We start from the raw sequence: 21964 nt of genomic DNA on the forward strand, positions 1-21964 counted from the left end.
CTCAGCCTCCCAAGTAGCTGGGACTACAGGCATGCGCCACTATGCCCGGCTAATTTTTTCTATATATATTTTTAGCTGTCCATATAATTTCTTTCTATTTTTAGTAGAGATGGGGTCTCGCTCTTGCTCAGGCTGGTCTCGAACTCCTGAGCTCAAACGATCCGCCCACCTCGGCCTCCCTGAGTGCTAGGATTACAGGCGTGAGCCACCGCGCCCGGCCACAAAAAAGATTTCTTTTAAAATTTTCATACATTGAACATGTCATCTCATTTATTTATAAATACATTTATCAAGTGTTTATTTTGTACATGGAAAATATGTCAACTCACAAGAATATATGAACAACTTTTTAGAAATATACCCACCACTTATTTCATATAGCATACCACTTATTTCGTATAGTATATTAATATAGGATAAATAATATTGCCAAAATATAGGTTGTTGGTGCTTTTAAAGAATTTGGACATTTTTTTTAAATATTTAAAAATATGTTGAAGAAAGTAATGCAGTCTTGACTATGTAGCTCAGGGACCTAACACCATTACATTTCTTTAGTTATATTGATTTAGGATATAGGACAAGTCATTCAACCCTATTCTTTTAGGTTTTCTTCAAAGTCAATAGTTGATACAGCAAATAAATGTTTGAAGAAAGCAGTTTGAGATCATTTTTTAATAGCCACATTTCAAAAAGTAAAAAGAAACAAGTAAAAGTAATTTTGGTAGTATGTGTTCTTTAACTCAGTATATCCAAAATATTGATTTAACATATTCATATTAATAGATCACACAAATTTATAAATTTTTATTCAACAAAAATGTTGATATATTTAACTTTTTCTTCATATTAAGTCTTACCTCCAGTGTCAGTTTCACACTTTCCAACTCATCTCAATCGCACTGTAGCCATACTGCAAGTACTCACTGGCCGTACGTGGCTGGTGGCTGTCATACGGAACAGCGCAGCACTGGAGTATTCTAGTGTGAGAATACCACTGTTTATTTGCCCATTCCATTGTTGATGGGCCTTTTCTTGAATAGAGCTGCTGTGAACATTCTTTTACAAGTCTCCTGGTGCTTTGAGATACTTTTAAGATGGTTTTTATGTCAGAGGAAAATCCATGTAGTTATATTTCTTCTAGCACTCCCCATATCAGGCTTAGCTTTATTAAAGTGGCTATCATAAGGTATATGAAGCATTTGACTTGGTAGAGTCTGCCAATGTTAAATAACAGGAGTGTAAACAATTCTGCCACAGAAGTACCTTCAACCCACCAAAAGCACATGTATTCAAGGGCTTTTCAAGTAGGCTTCTGCTCTGTCATATCATCTGTCTCGAATCTTGCTGCCTCGTGAAGATTCAGCCCAGCTAACAATCATCCCAGAGATTTCTCAGGAGCCTATTTGTGGCTTACGAAATTGTTCAGTGGAGGCAGAAGAATAGGATATACCATTTCTTCAAACTTTTATGCATTGAATTTTTTTCCTTCCCTACCCCCTGCCCCCCAGGTCATGTGATCCATTAGGGTCACTTTGCTCTCTGAGTTTTAGTTTAAGCAAAGGTCTATATCAATAATCAGATGCTTATTTTGCATTTGTCTTGCTTGTTTTGAAGGATAGCAGCCCCAAAAGTTCCTTATTAAAAGATTTTAAAATTTATTTCTATGGTGAAGTGTGGGACTAATGAAACAGTGTACACTAAAGTTGTAGGTGAAAATGTGTTCATATGACATTTCTTTTATAGTTTCTAAAATTAAAAAGAAAAGATATCTAAGGGACTGTCAAGGACAGAATACAAATTTACTTTAGACTCAATGTGATTTTCAAATAGCTTGTGTGTATGAGAGCAGTGAACTTGAGCAGTTTATCCCACCAGCTTTCTCGTCACTTAATTTATCATCAGATTTGCTCCCAGCCTGGAAATGGGCCAATTACATGAGCTGCCTTCCTGCCTTCTGTTCTAGTTTGACAAGTGGTAAAAAAGAAGAGGTAGGAAGCAGGCCATGACCTTAAGTGATGAAATGGGAAATCTGCTCCCTGGTGGGTTTTATTTTAACTGTTAGATTAATGACTTAGTAGGGGGTGGGATTAAAAATGTTTTGCAGTTGTTTGACTATGTGGTCCCACCTGCCTCCAAACATCTGTACATGAGGCATTTTCTCTTTTTATATCCATTTCTGATGCAGTACTTTCTTGTATGGTTTTGCAGGTATAATTTTTTCGTTGAGAAAAATGTCTTGACCATAAATATTGGGAGGATTTAATTTTTCTCTGAGGAAGCGTATCACTTTCACCTTACTCGATAAATGGGGTTAAGATATGATTTAGACTTGATGAGTTGGTATCATAAGGTGAGGTTTAGCTTATCCAAATCCTTTTTGGAAGCAAGGTAGAATATAATTTCTAAGTGAATACAAAATATGTTGATAACAGCAGGTTTTTTCTCTTTTCCTTGTGAACTTATCCTAATGCTTCTTAAAATTCTATTGGTTGCTTTTCTTTATTATCTTGAAATATTTTATTTTTTAAAGAATTTTGACCTGAGGAATTGAAAGCTTTTTCAAGTCTCTTTCATGCACATTGTCAGTCACAATTTCTTTGTAAGCTAGATGTTGCAAACGTATAATTGCAATAGTTTGTAGATGAAGAAACTAGGCAGAATGGGTTAGTGACATATCCAAGGGCACAGAGTCAGTGAAGGTTGTTGGAATATAGACTTAGTCATCATAATAGTTCAGTCCTTGTCAGACCTTTTACATTTCTATGTGTTTTCATAAAATTTCCCACATAATTTTAATTAGATTATAAAATTAGCCACTGCATGCTAAAAGTGGTTGTAAGATAGTTCATGTTAATGGCCCACCAAGGAGATTGCCAGTTGTAGCTCTGTATTTTTTAAGCAAAATTGTTTGCTCTTAGTTTTATATTCTAATAAAAGCTTCCATATTCTTACAAAAAGAAGCTGGTATCTTTGCTAAGTACTTATCTAGAGATTTATTGATTTCTAAGTACTAATGCCGCTCTCTTAGTTAATCAACTTGACCTTTTCTTGTCATTTATGCTTCCTGTTAAAGGAGATGTATTGTAGATTGGTAAATTGTGGTGTAGGGACTGAACATTGAACTTTAAATCTGGAGGTCTGAAGGCCAGTGTTGTCTCTACTGCGTTTTACCTCTGCGTGACTTTGGATGGGACTTATTTTTTCTCATATTTAAAATACTCATAATCTTCTCTAACAGTATTTGGAGAATTTTAATGATAAGATGTATACATGTGTAATAAAAAAAATAAAGGAGCTTACCTCATGTTGGGTATCTACAAGTACTCACAGTTAAGAAGAGAGCAGAAACGAGTTGAGGGATGGATGACATTAGAGTTGGAGGTCAGCTTGCTTTCCCCTGACTTTCTGGCACTTATTTCCTCCTCTTCTGTTTTCTCTCTTCTTGTTCTTTTACTGATCTGATCTCCCTATGGGCAGATTGTAAGAAAGAAGGACAGACTGAGGGGAAACTATGGCATTGGCCCCAAGCTGGGACAGAGGAAAGGGGTGGGGGGTATCATTTCAGTGATCCTTTCACTCTCAGGGCCTGAGCCAGTCTCCAGAGTAGGCTGGACTCATCCCTCACTTCCCTGTCCTGTGCCCAGGGATTCCATGTCAGTCAGCCAAATGCAGAAGGGATTTATTCACATGTCAGTTGAGGATTACCATATGACATCTAAGATCTCTTCCACTTCTGAGTCTGTGTCCTTGCTGGTGATGTATCTGTAGGATGTATCTATAGGAGGCACCTAGGAGCCATACTGCACCATACTGTACTTCCTTGCGGTTTCACCCAGGTGTGCATGTATGTGGTGTTCTTCCATTTCCATTTGTTTGAGCATGGTTCTTACAAAACCAAGACCAGGAATTCTGTTCATGCTTACCTGTCCTGCTTACCTTAGCCTCTGAATGCCTTTGTATTACAGCCACCTTATGTAATATCAGTCTGTTCAGGTTCTCCTATATATTTGCAAATAAACAAGCAAATCTACTCAGCAGTCCCATCTTCATTGCATAGCTCTTACTTTTCATTTGATTGTAGGCTCCATCAGGGTGAGCCTGTGTATCTTGATAGCCTCCCTAAGCACAATGCTTATGACATAATAAGCACTCATATTTATTAAACAAAAAGTAGCACTATCATTTTTCATTCTGTTTTGTTCCTAATATAGACTTGGAGATTTATTATTCAAGGACATGAACACATACATGTTCTATGTCTACCGGGAAGTGACAGTTGGAGTCATCTCATGGATGCCTCATGTCACATCTCTGCCTTTTATTTCCTTGTGGATGGTTGTGTTCATTGTAATTTTGCTTGCATTAGCAACCAGTTTTTGCAAGTATCCTAGGGAGATAATTTGATTATTACAAGCATATCCTTTCTATCGTAGAACATTCTGGTGCTAACAGTTGGTGAAACAAAGGTATCATCTCCTGGTGGTCAATATAATTAGCAAATATATCCCATAGGAGAGCATTCAAGTGGCTTAAACGATACTATCTCAAAGTGCAGTAGTGTGAAACTTAAAGAAAATTTAAAAAATAAGAATGCGTGTTGGGAAAATTATAGTAGTACAGACGTATGTGAAGTGTGTAAAAAGGCAAGTCCCCGTTGGTTCCCCACTCCAACAGCTCCCTAAGCCTCCAGCAGCACCCTTACTTCCCAAAGCAGCCACAGCTGACAGCATGGTTTATATTCTTTGAGACATTTTTCTTCATGAACACACATGTACAGACATGTGCACACATAATATGTGAAATTTTAAAATAAAAAACAATTTAAAAGCCATTTTTCTGCAGTTTGTTGTTTTCTCTTCAATATATTCTGAATATCTTATTATGTTAGTACAAATCTTTCTATTACTTTTTTAAGCCCAGGCACGCCTGTAATCCTAGTGCTTTGGGAGGCTGAGGCCAAAAGTTCTAGACCAGGCTGGGCAACATAGTAAGACTCTGTCTCTGCAAAAAATTTAAAAAATTAGCCAGGTGTGGTGGCTCATGTATGTAGTCCTAGCTACTCAAGAGGCTGAGGCAGGAAGATTGCTTGAGCCCAGGAGTTCAAGATTACCGTGAGCTTTGATCACACCACTGCACTCCAGCTGGGTGACAGGGCAAGACTCCATCTCTAAAAAATTTTTTTAAAAATTAAAAAAAAATGTAGTATTCCGTAGTTGGATATATTTAACTGTTAACCTACTGAATGACTTTGAGGAAGTTGTTTCCATTTTCCCCTACTATATACAGTGCTGCTGTGACCATTCTTTGTGTGTGTGTTTGTGTGTGAATTTGTGCAAATACTTTTGAATAATAGGCTCTTAGTAGTGGAAATGCCAGAACAAATGGTATGTGCAATTTGGGTTTTTTCATTGCTGCCAAATTTCCCTCCCAAAGTTACTAGTTTAACCCTTAAGTTATAACCAAAACTTGATGTTTCCATAATATGATTTAAGTATGTTTTGTAAAAAAAAAAAAAAAAAATGATGGAATCTATGATCATGTATATGTGATACTATTTTTCTTCACATGAAAAGTTTTTACATTTCACTTGGACGAAAGAAGTATTTTACATCTCTTAATTTGAAAAAATCACACATCTCTAGCCCATGAGAAATTTGCTAGAGTAATGGAGAGACAGCCAGGTTACTTTTAGCCCAGTAACCTTCATGCTCTCTTCACCTCCAAACCTTGTCTTCCCTCACACCGTTCACTCATCTGTGACACCACCGCGACCGTCAATCTTTACGAAGGATTACTGCCAGCTGCGCGCAGTTTCCTCGCCCATCCCTGTCTTTTAACCGACCCCTGAGTCTCTCCACGTTGGCTGGATGAGCTTATTATTCCTGTCTGTCCCACGCATGGGCCTCTCAGACCTCCCACTGTAAGACTCTTCAGGGTATTTAAGAGTTCCAGCTTTGAAGTTCCACAGCCCGTTAGAATACTGGTCCTTTATCCGGGGCAAGTAACTGAATCTCCTCAGGCCTCAGTTTCCTTAGTTGTAAAATGTGGCCAATAAAGAGTGCCTATTTCTGAAGATCAGGATGGTTGGAATAGTAAATACGAGTTGCTATTACCACCATCATTGTGACATAGCAGTTGCTGTGAGTCTTCAAGGGCAGTGGTGAATAGATGAGGAAAATGACAGTTTTTAAAAAATCTTTTAAAATAATCTGAGTGAACTATTCTTAAAGCCTGCAAATAGTAGTTGTCTTTTAATAAATCTGAAAAGTTGGATTATGGAAAAATAAGACTTTCTGAGAACTTTGCATTTAAATACTTGTAGTTGTATAACAAGTAATCATTAATACATTTATAGATTAGTGATGGAAAATGACTTACCTGTTATGCACTCTGTGTTTATACTCTGCATTTTTTAATAAGCATTGGAGAATGTACACATACTTTGTTGCTTTTTATCCATATAAAATACATCATTATTTCTGTACATGAATATAAGTATACTATTGAACTCCTGAAGTAAATTAAATGGTAATAAGAGATGAGTAACAAAGTCAGAAGAGAGGGAAATACTAGAGGAGGGGCCATAAACCCTCACAGGTCTATTTGAGTTCGCTGAGTTATATGCCGATGATAGTGCTGCTTATTTACTTTCTTGGCATTTAGCTGAAAGGAAGGTGGTTTGTTGGGGATGCAGAACCTGGGGTATGCCAGGGCTTCCTCTGTCATTAGCCCACACCATAAAGAAAACAGGTTGTTCTCTAACAGCTTTCTGAGAGGACACGCTACTGTATCACGTCAGTAGAATGACATGGACTGACCATAGAGGATAGAAGGTGATGAAGGATCGGGCTGTTTCAGCTACAACAAGATTGTAAATTGAAATGAAGGCATGAGTTAGTCACCACCTTGAAATGAGAATTTAATTAAGGTTAAAATTCAAAGCATTTCTAAAGTGTGTGTTTATTCAGTGCACATTATTTTTCAGCAGTCTTCTAGTTCTTTTCCTTTTTGCTCTAAAGAAAGACTTTTTTTTTTAAGTCTGAATCACTAAAGTTTGCCTTTTCCCTCTCAGTGCCAATAGTTGATGTCAGGATTTTGCTTTCAGCTTGTAAGACAGGTGTACCAATGCCTTTGTAAGCCACCAAGTTAATGTTTCCTAGCTTTAACAGCAAACACTAAAACGGTAGGAGATGGCTTTCTTCTGTAGGTCCCCCCAAAGAGGCTGAATTAATCACCTCTGCAGTGTAGACATCTGCTGCCTGCATTCTGCCTAAATAGACTGAATTTGACAATTTAATTTTAACAAAAAGAGACACTGCTACATAAACATAAATGGTCAAAAGCATTATTTGGACAACAGAGTTACTGCAGTTAGGTCATGGTTAAGATGAAAATGTTAAAGAGCCTTTCACTCTTTCTTGTTTTGAATTTGTTTTCCAGCAGAGTAAAGAGAAGAGAAAGCATTAAGCCCCCCATTAGAACCCAAAGCTGTGGGCAGGTCCATGTACCAGGCATAGCATAAGCCAATTGTGAACATGTCTTCATAGCTCAGTTTAAAATTTGCAGAATGATTTGGTGTTATCTAATGCTTAGAAGTGGCTGTATCCATGGCATGAGATAGATATCTCATTCAGTATATCCTAAATATACTTCACTTACTACACTGGAGAGGTGTCTGTCTGATACCTCAGGATTGTGACTAATTTTTCATTGTTAAGATCCAGACTGTGCCACCATGCTTAACATTCTCTCTACATATCAATTCCCCCTTCCATTTTTTATCCCAGGAAAAGATTCTGATTCAGTGGGTCTGAAGTGGTGTCTTGGTGTCTATCTTTCACAGTATGCCTCAGGAATTTTTTTTTAAAGGTCTGGGGTTTTGCTATGTTGCCCAGGCAGGACTCAAACTCCTGGGCTCAAGCAATCCTCCCGCCTTAGTCTCCGGAGTGGCTAGGACTACAAGCACATGCCACCATGCCCAGCTCTGGGAATTTTGATATGCTCTTAATTTTTAGAGCTACTGGGGTAAGGGAGTTTTGATGTTGGGGTAAATCAAAACTAAATCAGAACTAGATCGAGAGTAGACAGGGGAAGCCAAAGACTTAGTGGCTCTTCATGTCCATGAGTTCTCCTCTGCTTTCCTCCTGTGCCATTACATTTTCAAGATAGGAGGGTAAATCAAACTTGTACATCCATATCTGGAAATGAGGGACAAAGTGTTTTACTTTTTTTCAAGGAATAATTTTACTTTCCCTGAAGGCTTGAAACTTTGAAGAATTAAGCCTCTGTAATAAAATACCCACAAAGATTAATTATACAGTTGTAAATATTACACCATTTATAATTATAAATATAAATAAGGGTAAAAAACATGATAGGCTTTAAAACATTTTAATGGACCATTTAATTTACTTACATACAGATTCTGGTTCCTGCCCAACTTGGGGAATATCTAATAGCAAATGCATAAATCCATGAATTATGTTTCTTTCTGCATTGCCTTTTCAAAGCTAAATGCTGAGAGGTTTGCCTTTGATTTTAGACAGCCATTAACAAGCAGAAATAAATTTTGCAAATCTTACATTTTGTATAAGGCTTAGGTAACACTGTATAATGCATGCAATCAAGACATTAGGATTTAAATAGTTAAATCTTAGCATTAAAGTTAAATAAATGAATTTTCACTGTGATGGGTGGTATTGTTGTTGGAGACATTTAATTTCCTGGTCCACAATGTATAGTGTATATGTCTTATTCCTAGAATGTTGAGTTGTATATAGAGTAAATTTATGTTTTATTTATCCACTAGTTATCTTTGCTTGCATTCTTAATACTAAGTTAGGAAGTTTTCTATATTACACGAGCAGATTTCTTTTTTTTTTTTTTTTTTTGCTCTGTTAATTTTTTATTTCTACATTATGGAATTTTGGAGTTGAGGAAATGGTGACCTAAGGAGCTTAAGTGATTTGCTGGAGGATGCACAGTTTTTCTAAATGGTGCCTAGAACTGAGTTTCTAATTCAGGATTAGGAGCTCTGTACATCCTCTCAACTAGTGGGTAAACTTTGAGACATTTTCTTCTCCAATGCCTTCCTCTTTTCTCCAGTACTCTCAGGAAGTAAGTTCTAATACTAGCTTACCAAAAAATAAAAATAAAAAATAAAATCCAAAACCTTACTGTATTAGTCTGTTTATTGTTGCTTATAATAGAACACCTGAAACTTGTTAATTTACAAAGAAAAGGAATTTACTTCTTAACAGTGATGGAGGCTGAGAAGTCCAATGTCAAGGGGCTTCATCTGGTGACAGCCTCAGGCTGAGCATGGTAACATGCTAACTCAAGTCTCTTTCTCTTCAGATGCCACTTCCCCTCCCATGGTAACCCATTAGACTATTAAGCCACTAATACATTAATCCATGAATGGATTAATCCTTTCATGAGGGCAGAGCCTTCATGATCCAATCACCTCTTAATGGCCCCACCTCTCAGTACTGCCACATTGGGGATAAAGTTTCAACATGAGTTTTGGAAGGGACAGATATACAAACCATAGCACTTAATTTTCTTGAAAACTTGAGAAAACATAATTTATTTATCCATTTGCTATTAGACATTTCTGGTAGCATTCGTGCAAGAACCAAAATCTGTATGTATGTAAATTAAATGGTCCATTACAGCAGATTTTAAGGGAAAAAAATACATTATATAATTCAAGTAAAGAGTGATTTCTGGATTCTTCTATATATCATTTCTCCCTCTTACCATGAAAAAAAATCGAGTATATCCTAAAGTTTTCAGAGGATATCTGCATGTAGACCACTTTGCCAATTTAGGCCATAGGACAAGACTGGGATTTTCTCCAGTTTCCATTCACATCTACTTTTAAATAGGAAGCCCAGCTGACATCCTAATTAAATATTTTAATATTTGGCTATTTTTGTGGCAAACTAAACCTAAAGTCACAGTCTGTGCCCCAAGCAGCTGAGTGTCTCCAGCCATGCCACAGGAGTCAGCCCGTGTATGAGTGGTTCTGGGCAAGACTCCTTGTGGACTTTGTCTCTCGGTACCCAACAGACAACAACTTTAAAAATCACAAAAATTGAGGGAAATAACCACCATGAGGACAGAAATTGGATTTATTTAGCTCAGTTTAACAGGAGAACAGTGGAAATGAATGATTAGTAGCTATTCTGGAGTTTTCCTTAGGAAGAGGATAAGGATAGATGTGTCAGATTTCCAAAGAGGCTATTGGGAAGAACTTAAAAATACTAAGTCTGGATCCTGTAGTTTAGTTGTTTGGAAAGTCTCTTGATACATTCAGGTGAAGAATCTATAGCTATCTTTGTGCAGTGGTGTTTGTGTGTGTGTGTGTGTCATGCACGCATGAGATTCCGTAGAATCAAAGAGATGGGCTGTATTAGGGGCTCTGAATTTCTGTGGAATACAGGTGTAGACCTAATAGTTAACTCTTCACACTATTGTGTGTCCTTAAAGCTTCCCGTAAAAGAGAAACATGCTAACCAAGGCCTACAAACGTACTAGTCCCCTTCCTTAAATTTATCTTTGCTTTAGGGTTGACGATCCCTGTCTTGGTGACCTCAGGGCTCAACTTTAGCTCCAAGTTTCTGGGACATGTTCGTTGGCAGGAAAGAAAATCAGGAGACTGGATGTAGCAGTGTGGCTGTGGATGAGTCACAGCCACTTGGAACCTATTTCTCCTCCTGTAGAATGGGAGTCATGATCTATGCTTGCCTCCAGGTGACATTGTGAGGAGAAAAATCATCATCATCCTGTGTGATAAGAATCCTTTCCCAGGGGAGGAAATGAATACAATGCCTTTCTCCCTCCCTCTTTCCCCCACTTCCTCCCAGTACTTGATTACCTGATAGTGGCTGCCTGTTAGGAAGCAGTGGTAAGCAAGGCAGATAAAATTCTTGCTGTCATGGAGTTAAACATCTACCTAGTTGTCCGTTCCCTGCTTGAAACAACTTTTTCTTCCTTACTTCTGAAAGAGCCGGTCTCTCTGGTGCTTCCCAAGAGACCATTCATTCCCACTGCCATCCTTACTCATTCACTTACCCAGCCTTTAAATGCTGGCCTTCCTTAAGGCTTGGTTCTAGATGCTCTTCTTAACCAGTACTGCCTCCCATGGTTTGTCCAGCTCCCCGCTTGAAATCCTCTCTCCTCTTCTCCGCTGTCTCAAAGGTACTTCAAGTACACCACGTCTAACACTGAACTCATGACCACACTGCCCTCCCGTTCTCAAGCCTGGTCCTTCTCTGGTGATATGTGTGTCAGGGAGTTGGCCAGTGTTCTGTCTAGTTGTTTAATCTAGAAACCCGTGTCTGTCTCCACCTCTGATCTCCCATACCTCACATATTCACTTCTTCACCACGTCTTGTGTTTGTGTCCTAATATCCTGTCAGATTCTCCATTTTTGCTCTCACTGTTGTTTTTTAAGCTATCATCAGGATCCTGTGTGCAGACCACTAGAATAGCTTACTATTACTATATATTTTTGTTCCCAATGCATCCTTCACATTTTAGATAAAGTGGTATTTTTAGATATGTAAATATATATTTACATAGTTCCCCAATTTTAAAAGTATGAAAAAGTATTCAAGGAAGCATCTCCTTCCCCCATGTAACTAGGTTACCTGTATTCCTTTTCAACGTCCTTCTAAGATATTGCATGCGTATTTAAGGAGATACATGTAGCTCTTTTTAAAACCTCATTATTTACCTGAAAGGTGGTAGACTATGTATACTTTTTCTCTACATTTTTTTCAATCAACAGTATATCCTGGACATCTTTCCGTTGTAGTATATAGAGAATCTCCACCTTTATTTTTATGACTGCCTAATATTCTACAGTAGGAATATTGAAATTGATGCACATCAGGAGAAAATATCTTTTATATCTTTTACTATGTAGAGCAGTCCATTCTTCAGCTTTGGATAACCTTGTCATAAATTCCCATTCATTACTCTTATGGAAAAAAACTAAGCTCCTCACCAGCCACGGCCCTCAGAGTCTGCTCCCGCTGCTTTTCTCCAGAATTGTCTTGTATTGCTCTTCCCCTCATTCTCTACTCTTGATTGCATGGACTGCTTTTTTTTCCCCCTTAATGCATCATGTTTCTTCTTGCCTTCCTACATTCTCTGCCCAAGTTCTTTTCTTCATTTCACATGCACACCTATCCCCTCCTTTCCCTGCCTTTAGTTAGCTTCTAATTAACTTCTAATCTACTTAAGGCAGATCTTGGCTTGGTGCCATTTCCTCAAGGTATGCTTACCCCAGCAATCCAAGGCCAAGTCAGAGCCCTCTGCTATAGAGTCTTCCAGCACCCTGCCTCCTTCCTTTGGGTAATTATTACCACTTATTATTAGACATTTATATGTATGATTATTAGATCGATATTTTATCTTGATCACTTAAAACAGTGTTTTTCAAATAGTGGGTTGCAACCCATTATAGGTTATGAAATCAGTTTATAAAATTGTGGCAAGTCCTTTTTAGAAAATGAAATCTAATAGAAAATATCATACTTCTTCACTTACAGTAAGGATTTTTTTTTCATCAAACTTCTGCTGCAGATAAATAGGTAGCTGTAATCATATAAGCACACAGACACATAAGTGTATTAGGCATGATATAAAATGTATTTATTATTGTGGGTCTTGGTCAAAAAAGTTGGAAAGCCACTGTTAAAATTTGGTGAGGCCAGGAACTCTTGTCTATTTTGTACACCATTCTATCCCCAAGTCTGGCAGGAGAGGCTGGCACCATTTCAGGCACTCAGAAAATATGCTGACTGGCTGAATGAATGAAAGAATGAATGAACATACACTATTCCAGGGATGTTCACAGACCTACTGCCTTCTTATAGGAACTATTGACTGTAGGGACTAGTAGATCCTGGTTCTAAGCAGATGCTAGTGATTATTTCCTTGGTTAATGGCGTCTGCATTTATCATTAGAAGACAAGAAAAATAACACAAAACCCCACCTACAAATGTATTTTTAAGGATTGATAAGGAGATACAACACTAAGGATGAATGGTTTTTAGATTTAAAATATTTTGTATTACTTATGAATCTTAGACCTTAAAATACCATTTTATTTTATTAATGAATAATGAAACGTAATTTTTACCTGCCTAAATATCTGTGTAATTTTTGAATTTCTAAGGTAGTCTACACACATAGTGCTTATTACATAGCTGTTACCTTTTGTGTGTACTTCAGCAATAAAATATTTATGCAGTTTGGCAAGGTGATACTACAACCTGGTTTAGTACAGCAGCTGCACTACCTGTTCCCATGAGGCTTGATTTCCCTTTTTAATCTTTGGTTTTCTGCAACTAAAGACTTATGTCAGCATGTAGTTTATACAGCAGAACATAATGGTGAAAACTTTTTGAATTAACATGTAAAGAGAGAAATACTCTGCTAAGTTTACTTGTTTCACATTTTTCAAGTGTCTTTGAAAAACATTTTTCTAGCATGTCCTACGCAGTAGAGCTTTATAAGCATCACATATTTACAATGAAACATTTGTGACTTTTTAATTCTTTAGAGAACCTGTAAACTCATCTCCAAAGATAGAGTGTCTGATCCTTAAAAAATGGAAATATCTCAGTTCTAAAGTAATCTGCATTTGGCTTAGCACAAATTAGGAAGGTCCTGGAAATAAAAGAGTGATTCTTGTTTTTATTTTCAGTCATATATTTGTATGTATAACTGAAATTGAGATTGGATTAAAAATTAGGCAAAAATAGAGAATCATAATTATTTTCAAGCTTATTTCAGAATCCTTTTAGCACAGAGTTTTTACCTAGCATATGTGTTATTTTTTTCCTTTCTATTTCTAGGTGCTCCTGATCCAACAGCAGGTGCTAGTATAGATGATGAAAACTGCTGGCACTTAGATGAAGAGCAGGTTCAAGAACAGGTTAAACTGTTCCTTTCCCAGGGCGGGTACCACGGATCAGGGAAGCAGCTTAATTTACTCTTTGCAAAGGTATGACTGTTTATTTTTAAAGAAATATTCTAAATATATACACATATAGGAACGATCTATATATGACCATGTTTACAATAGAATAAAGGCTTTTTTTTTTTTTAAGAAATTAGAGAACAGGGTCTACATTAATGGACCAATAGAAACTTTTATGGTGTAATGCAAGCTTTTATTTGCTTAGATGACCTTAGACAAGATGTGGAACATTTTTGTCTCTCTCAGTTCCTATTAATAAAATAGTGATAATTTATACAATTTTGAAAAAGCTCTTACAATAGTAAAAACAAAATAAAATGGCTTAATGTTATTTAAAATACCATCTTTTCAAGTTCTTTCTTTTTCTAGTTAATTTTCCAAGTATGACATAGCTTTAAATATAATCCTTAAAATGTGCTATCTATATTTAGGTTAATAATGTCAGTGTCTTTAAGTTATTTTCAAAAACATGGGTTTTAGAGTCATACAGTTCTCAGTGTAAGTCTAAGTTCTAGATCTTTCCAAGTGTGTGAACCTTAGCAAATTATTTATCAGTTTCCTTATCTTTTATGAAATTAGCTAATAATAACATATCTCCTAAAGTTGCTGTGATAATAGTGTTAAATGTTGGTGTCTGCTGTTCATTTTCATCACCAAAATTGATGGCCCAAGAATTAAAATTATTTTGGTCATAAGTTCCTTGTGAGCAGAAACTATGTGTGTTGCTTTATACAGAACTTTGAGTACTGTAAACACATTTCTAAATAGTGGATAAAATGCTTTTTAAATAATATTAAATCAATATATTTATTTTTACTGGGAGTACAGCCATCATTATAGATAATGTATTAATATGGTTTAAAGGGAACAGATAACTGTGTTAATTGATATTTTTGTTAAATAGCTTCTTTAATATTCAAAATAATTAAAAGATTTTTCTAGTTCAGAAGAATTAAACTCTGTTATTGGGCATAGCTAGGAAATAGTATATCCTGATTAATCAATACCTTGTTAATAAAGATTTATCCCTTATACCATATGTATACTACTGATTTTCTAATAATTAGATTACAATAAAATATATTTAACTCTAAAACTACTTCATACATGATTTAATCATTCTTTGGTCATTCACAGGCACTTCAAACTCATGTAATGCCTCAGAGTCAACAGTCTGAGAATTAATTACTGTTAAGAGTATAGAGGTACTTGAGTGCTGGTTAATATAGAGTTCTAGTTTATATGCTTAGTAATAAAGCATTTCTTTTCATTGCTGTTGCTGAGTAATAGGTTAGAAATCTATCAAGTAAATAAATATTAAATCAAATTCATTGATATACTGGTAAAAGTTTTGGTATATTTAGACACGTAGGAAGTATTTCATGTATTCTCATTTCAGCAAAGAGTATACTGTGGCCTAGGGGAAGCCATGTGAAAGATGTAGTATTAAACTGGTCTGAAGTTGTTATTTTTATCCCTGTATATTATGTACACACTGTATTTGCCATATGAAGTAATAGCAACATCTGATTTAAAAAATAGCATAACTGCTGGAGTTAAGACAGATCTGGGTTCTGATCCCAGCTATTCCCTCTGTCCTTTGGGCAGTTACTTTGCTTCTGTGAGGCTTGGTTTTATAATTCATAAAATGGGGGTTATAATCTGGCCTATATTACATAGTTGTAGTGAAGATTAAATGGTAAGTATAAATGTAAAACCCAGTGATGCCCAATAAATGGCAACTCCTTTTCTTCCTCCTAGTCTTTGCCTGTTCATGACTTTTTAGTGCTTCAATAGTGGGAATAAACTTCCTTGTAGGATTACTGAAATAACCCTTCTGGAAGCACAAGCTTTGTGATGCAGGGTAGAAGTACTTTTGAGTTCTTTATAAGGCTCAAATTCTAAAGCAGGTGGGGGAGAACCATTGCTCATCAGGGGAAAGGCCTGAGACAGGATCTGTTGGCCTCCTCCATTTGGGCTGCTTTATTAAAGATCTGCCATTTTCTCCTTTATTTGCCTTTCACATAGAGAGAATCCTGGAAAAATCCGCCCCCCCCCAACCCCTTTCTACTGCTTATGACCTTGCTCCAGTAATTTCCTACAAGGACAGCTGGATTCAGCTGGGATTTTCATTTGTTGAATACATAGTAGCACACACCTTTAGAATGTATGGTTTCATTTAGGGTTTCCTACAGAGAGACTTAGGAAACACAGAGACTTGTGTTTCTTTTCTTTCTTTTATTTGGGAAATGTAGCACAAAAGTAATGGACAGAGCTTGAGGATCCAGCTTGAGAGGCCACGTTAACTTATTAGATCAGTGGTTATTCTGCTTCATGGGTCACCATAATAAAGGAAGAGAGTTCTTGAACTTACAGCCCTGCCCATTTCCCCTTACCACTGCAACAACAATCCCATCTGAGTGAATAGAAGTATGCTGCTGCTCTTCATGTAAGAAAATTTCAGTGAGAAAGATCTTACTGAAATTACTAATGTATCTTAAAAACTGAAGGACTTGCACAACTCCATGACTGTACTAAAAATTATTGAATTCTACAGTTTAAATTGGTGAATTGTATGGTGTATGAATTATGTCTCAATAAAACTGTTTTTTTTAAAAAACTAAAGGACAGATGCTATCATTATCAGATCTATTTAGAAGATCCCTAAAGTGTTCTCAATGAACTCTGCTCAGGCTCTACTTCTGGTGATAAGTACACTCAGTTGAAGAGTCAGGAAGGTGCCAGACTATTTGCTGTGTTTGTTTTGGTATTGTATTTCTTTAGGCTAGCAAAGTTACGGCATCTCATCTTATGCAAGGGAGCAGGAGCACCTTGCTCAAACCTGTTTTGTTAAACTAGTTAGGTTCAGATACCTGTTTCCAGTGCCAGATTTCACTTCAGTGGTTTGTCAAAGCATGAATGCCTACTTTGTTGGAGTATAATCTTGAATCACAGTGTACTTGGTTTAGATAAGAGAGATACTTTGAAGAAGATCTTGAAAAAAAATGTTTATACTGGATGTATGAAACGAGATTTAATCACTTACCTTAATCAGATATATGAGACCCATCCAAAAAATTTTTGGAATTGAGAAGCTAGGGAAACATCTTTTCCTCATATGAATTTTAAAACATAGTTTAAAATAATCAATGATAATTTCTTTGATTAAATTGCTATTTAGGGTAGAGAGTGTCTTTTACCTACATACTTTTGTTTACTTAAGAGGGCTGGTATGAAGGCTTAACCTCCATCTCCCAGGAAGAAATAGAGAAAAGCCTCTTGTGTTGTGTGGGTTGTTTGGTTTTTTTTTTTTGAACATTTTTCTAAAGGTCTATTTTCCCCATCAGGTGCGGGAAATGTTGAAGATGAGGGACTCCAATGGGGCTCGCATGTTGACCTTGATAACAGAGCAATTCATGGCTGACCCTCGCCTGTCACTTTGGAGGCAACAAGGCACTGCAATGACTGACAAATATAGGCAGCTCTGGGATGAGCTGGGTAAGTATGTTTCCTGACAGATTGCCACTGAGTTGTGTATGGATAAACACCATAGTTGAATGTTTTAAGAACATGGTGGTTGTATTGCTGGAGAGCTGCTCATACATGGAACTTGTAGTCAATATATGCTGCTTAGAAGAACAGGAAGAAGGAGGATTTGGGCTGGCATTTACAGAAAAAAACCTTGGCAGGGTTTTGGGTGAATTGCCTGACCTTGAGAAAGGTAAGCACAGGAATATGCATTTAAATATTCAGGGAAAAAAGCTGTATTATTCTAAAATAGCTGTTTTGTATTATGGAGCTGGGTACTTATTTCTAGATTAAGGTTGTAATCAATTCAGCTAAAATCTGGAGTCTGCCTTCCTCTTCTCCCCACACTGGAATTATCAAAAGTAGTTTGGATTTATATTATTTTTGGCTGCTATAGATTTAGAGGAACTGTTGGTCCTCAGAATGGAAAAGCAAACTCTAATACTACTGCTTCCTAAATCCCTGCTAAAGATATAATAAATATAACAGGTATTTGAAAAAATGAGAAGTCCACTAGTTATGTTCATTGAAAGAATACTGGGACTTTTGTTGGGATGAATCTTGTTACCCAGTGCTCACTGCTAGGGAAGCAATAAATGATATATTTGCTATCTTATCTTTCTATTAAGAAATCTATAAGGGACAAATGAAATTTTTGACAAACATTATATCAGTGCCTGTATTAATTTTAGAAGATGAAAATTCTGGTTATATTTACTAGAAGATCCTAGTCTCAATGAAATTTTTCTTGGCTAATGATGGACCACATCATGATGACTGATCCCAGGTCTAGTCCAGACTAAGAGAAACTATTTTCTGTGAAGATACCACATGATCATAATTGGAAGGGACGTTTGAGATCAACTGTTTCATAGATAAAGAAACTTAAGTTAGGAGGTTAGGAGAGTTCCACAAGATGACATTGTGTGATCTAGGATTATGATGAAGCAAGTTGGTAAAGAATTTGACATGTTTCTTTTTTCCTATTAGTGGGATGTGCATTCAGAAACTTGGCTGTGGATAGAAAATCTTGATGCTTTTTTGTATGTGTCTGCTACTTGACAACTCTTAGATATTGTTAACCCTTTTCCCTGGCATTTTTCTTAAGTATGTTGTAATAACTTTTAATCTTGGTACTTTCCTTGGCGCTCCTGAACTAATGGTAGTGGCCTTTTTCTCAATCAAAATTTAAATCAGTCTAACTACAGTAGATAGTTTCAATGTATTGGAATGATGATTGGGGGCACAGTGTGATGGTTAGGGAACACAGTGTAACGTATGGCTTAAACTAATATTTTTATAGAATACTGAATTGTTTACTTTTTCAAGTAAACCCTTTTCCATTTTGTAACTCTATAGTATTAATACATGTTGAATTGACTAGCTGGTTTATAAAAGTAAAAAGCACTAGCATTAAAAAACTGTAATGAAGGAGATTATTTAAGGAAAAAGTATTGGATTAATATTAAATTAGTAAAACTTAAAGAGCTTTGGTACTTAGAGAAATTTAGAATTACAAATAACTGGTTAGGAAGAAAATACCAGCTAAATTTTTTGGTTACCAAAAAAGCATGAGTGATATAGTCAAATAAAATTTGCAGTGTTAACATTTAATTCATAGTCACATTTTACTTTTCCAAGTTGGTTTTGAAAATTATGTATCTGAACCCTCAATCAAAAGTATATGTTCTCCTTAGGTGGAAATTTACACCAGCTGATTCTAGTTTTACCTTCTGATGGACTACTTTCTAATTAAGGGCCAGGCTTTATACAAGTTCTTTGATTTTAGTCCACAGTAAAGAGCACAACTTCTTTGCCCTGTGTTTCTTTTTTCATCTCCTCCGTGCCCCATTACAAGACGGCTAGAAATTCTCCTATGTACTCTGATGGCAAGCAGAGATCACTTGCCACTTTAATGGGCTCTAAGTTCTATGAAGAATCTCCTGTAGAAGTAACAGTAACTATCACATCTTAATATTCATTCACCAAAAAATTAACTAAACCTTGCTTCTGGATTACAAAAGGAAAGGCTTTTGATTCTTAATAAAATGGGGGAATTTGACTTTGTGCCCTTACATAGGGCTCACATTGCTTCAAGGCTCTGCTTTGGAATTAAATGCTGAGCACTGCCAGATGCCAGACATTGAGAAGAGGCTGAGTTTTGTCGGCAAATGGGATCTGCAAGTTAATTGGTGTTTTCTGCAGGCTTCTGGCTGTGAAATGAAATTGGAAGCCCTTTAGCCACATGGATAATACAGGACCTGAATACAAATGTCACATGTCACCATCAGGACCCACTGTGAGACAATAGTGTTCCCACTCCAACACTGCGCCATTACAGATCATTTAAATATGGGGATTACATTTAAACTAAAAGCCCCATTTGCCTTTTACTGCAATTTAAATGTCCTCTTAGCAAAAGCTAAGTGACAAATTAAATGAAAAAAGTGCCCACATTTTTAAAGCTGTAATGCAAAACAACCTTTTATTGCTTCTCATGTGCCACGAATGAATCATTATACTTGTCAACCCTAAACCAAGCCATAATTGGAGCAGCTACTGTTATCAAAGTGGGGCCGCTCTGTGACAGCTTAATAAAGCTGAAACTGTTAAATTAAATCTCAGATGCTTAACTCCTTAGCACCAGTGGATTCGATGGGTCCATTTCTGGCAGTGGCCAATACACCAGTAAAAAAAAGATTCTGGCATGAAAGCCTTAATCTGATGAAAGTGTACAAGTGAGAGTATCTTAGCCAAGTAACTCTGCTTCTTGGCAGAGGGATTTGGAGCCATCAGATTGTCGGCCAGAAGATTACAAAATCTTTTTCACAGGACCAGATATCCCCCTCCCTAAGATTTACAATTTTCTGATTACATGTGCTTTATGAAAATTTAACAGTGTTGACGTTTCAAAATTAGTTTTAAAAATAAGATACTCATTTTAACTTTTTCTCTCTTTCAAGTAAATGTATGCAAACTTGTTTGTGGTAGCAGCAGGCCCAATATCTTCCCCTCCAATCTCCAGCTAACAAAGGGACTGATTATTCTCAGTTCTTCTTTTCTAATATAAGTGCCTATGATATTCATTTGGTCTGAGTTAATTTTTGTGATTTACTCCCTGATTTTCATAATGTAGTATGAAATAGATACAGATGCATACTATTAAGATCCTGTTTAGTGCATCTCATTTGCAGATACATTTATCTTGTACATGAGTCAGTTTTTCAAATATTAATTTTACTTTCTCTACATGATGTTCATTTTCCCAACATAAGGCAGTGTTCTCAAGATGAATAATGTTGTACCCTAATCAGCTATGAGAAAAAGTGTGTATTAAAATCTTAAAACAGAAAATCCCCTTGCAATGGTAGAGGTTGCACATTTGATAGAGGCTGCATATTTAGTAGAAGCTATAGAACACACACCTCTTCAATTGCTTCCTTTATTCAGTGACATGCAAATTTTCTGGAGAGCAGATCACAGAAATAACCCTTGGATTTCAAAGAACAACCCAGTGCTGATTGGTGGCGAGCACACCTACTGTTAGCCCTAATGGCTGTCTGTTCAGCACACTTAATTACTGTGGGGGTCTTTAGGGATGAGAGGATCATATTGTAACCTCTCATCTGTGTTGATGGGTCTCTTTCCTTAAATGTCTTCCTAGACTGTAATTTTACTTTGCTTCGTAAAACTATAGGTTGTGGGTGCCAGTCTATTAAAACCTAATTAAAACAGATGTCATTAGAGGAAACAGTTAAATAACTTTTAATTACAGTTTTATCACAGGGAAAAATTCCAAATTTTCATTTTCAAGTATTACATAATGTTTTCCCCCAAATTTTAAACATTCTCTCTCTGAGCTGAGTCATATGCTATGCTTTCTAGGATTACATCCTGTTTCTTAGGGAGAGGATGGGCTGCTACTGCAAGAGCCTGCTGCACCCAGTTCTGCTTACCCAGTTCACAAGAACAAGGTGGTATCTCTCAGAGTTCTTTTCACAGCTTCCTACCTGGGGACCTAACTCTGTGTGAGCAGAAATAGCCATAGTTAGATGTTTCTTTCTAGTTTGCGTTTTATTGTAAGGTAGATCACTTATTAAGCAACAGCTATAATGTTTCTTGGTAGGTTGCTAGATTGAGTGGTATGTAGATTCAGGGCACCTGGAATTAGGGTAAATCTAACTATGTTCATTAGTTGGGAATTCAGCCCACCCATGGGGACCACATTTATTGCAAAATATTCAAAATTACCTGAGTCCATTTCCGTGGACCCAGATGCTGTCCCATCTCCCATCCCAGACACAAGTAGTGATTCTTCTGTACCCACCCACATTATTCTCGAATAAGAAGGAAAATATATGCTTAAGTCACACATTCAAAATGAAACTCTCAGTAATTTAGGAGAGCCTTGGGTCTCTGTACACAGAAATAAG

At 36.6% G+C, this 21964-nt stretch overlaps 1 protein-coding gene across 1 annotated transcript in view; it reads left to right on the top strand.

Annotated features, from left to right (window-relative positions):
• Window positions 1-21964, top strand: part of ZSWIM6 (zinc finger SWIM-type containing 6) — a 178297-nt gene that overhangs the window by 112629 nt on the left and 43704 nt on the right. Inside the window, exons 3-4 of the mRNA XM_069492059.1 lie at window positions 13879-14027; window positions 17351-17501. Of these exons, the coding sequence (XP_069348160.1) occupies window positions 13879-14027; window positions 17351-17501 (300 nt within the window). The remainder of the gene's footprint in view (window positions 1-13878; window positions 14028-17350; window positions 17502-21964) is intronic.

Source organism: Eulemur rufifrons, chromosome 17, assembly GCF_041146395.1.
Source record: "Eulemur rufifrons isolate Redbay chromosome 17, OSU_ERuf_1, whole genome shotgun sequence".
Classification (NCBI taxonomy): Eukaryota; Metazoa; Chordata; class Mammalia; order Primates; family Lemuridae; genus Eulemur; species Eulemur rufifrons.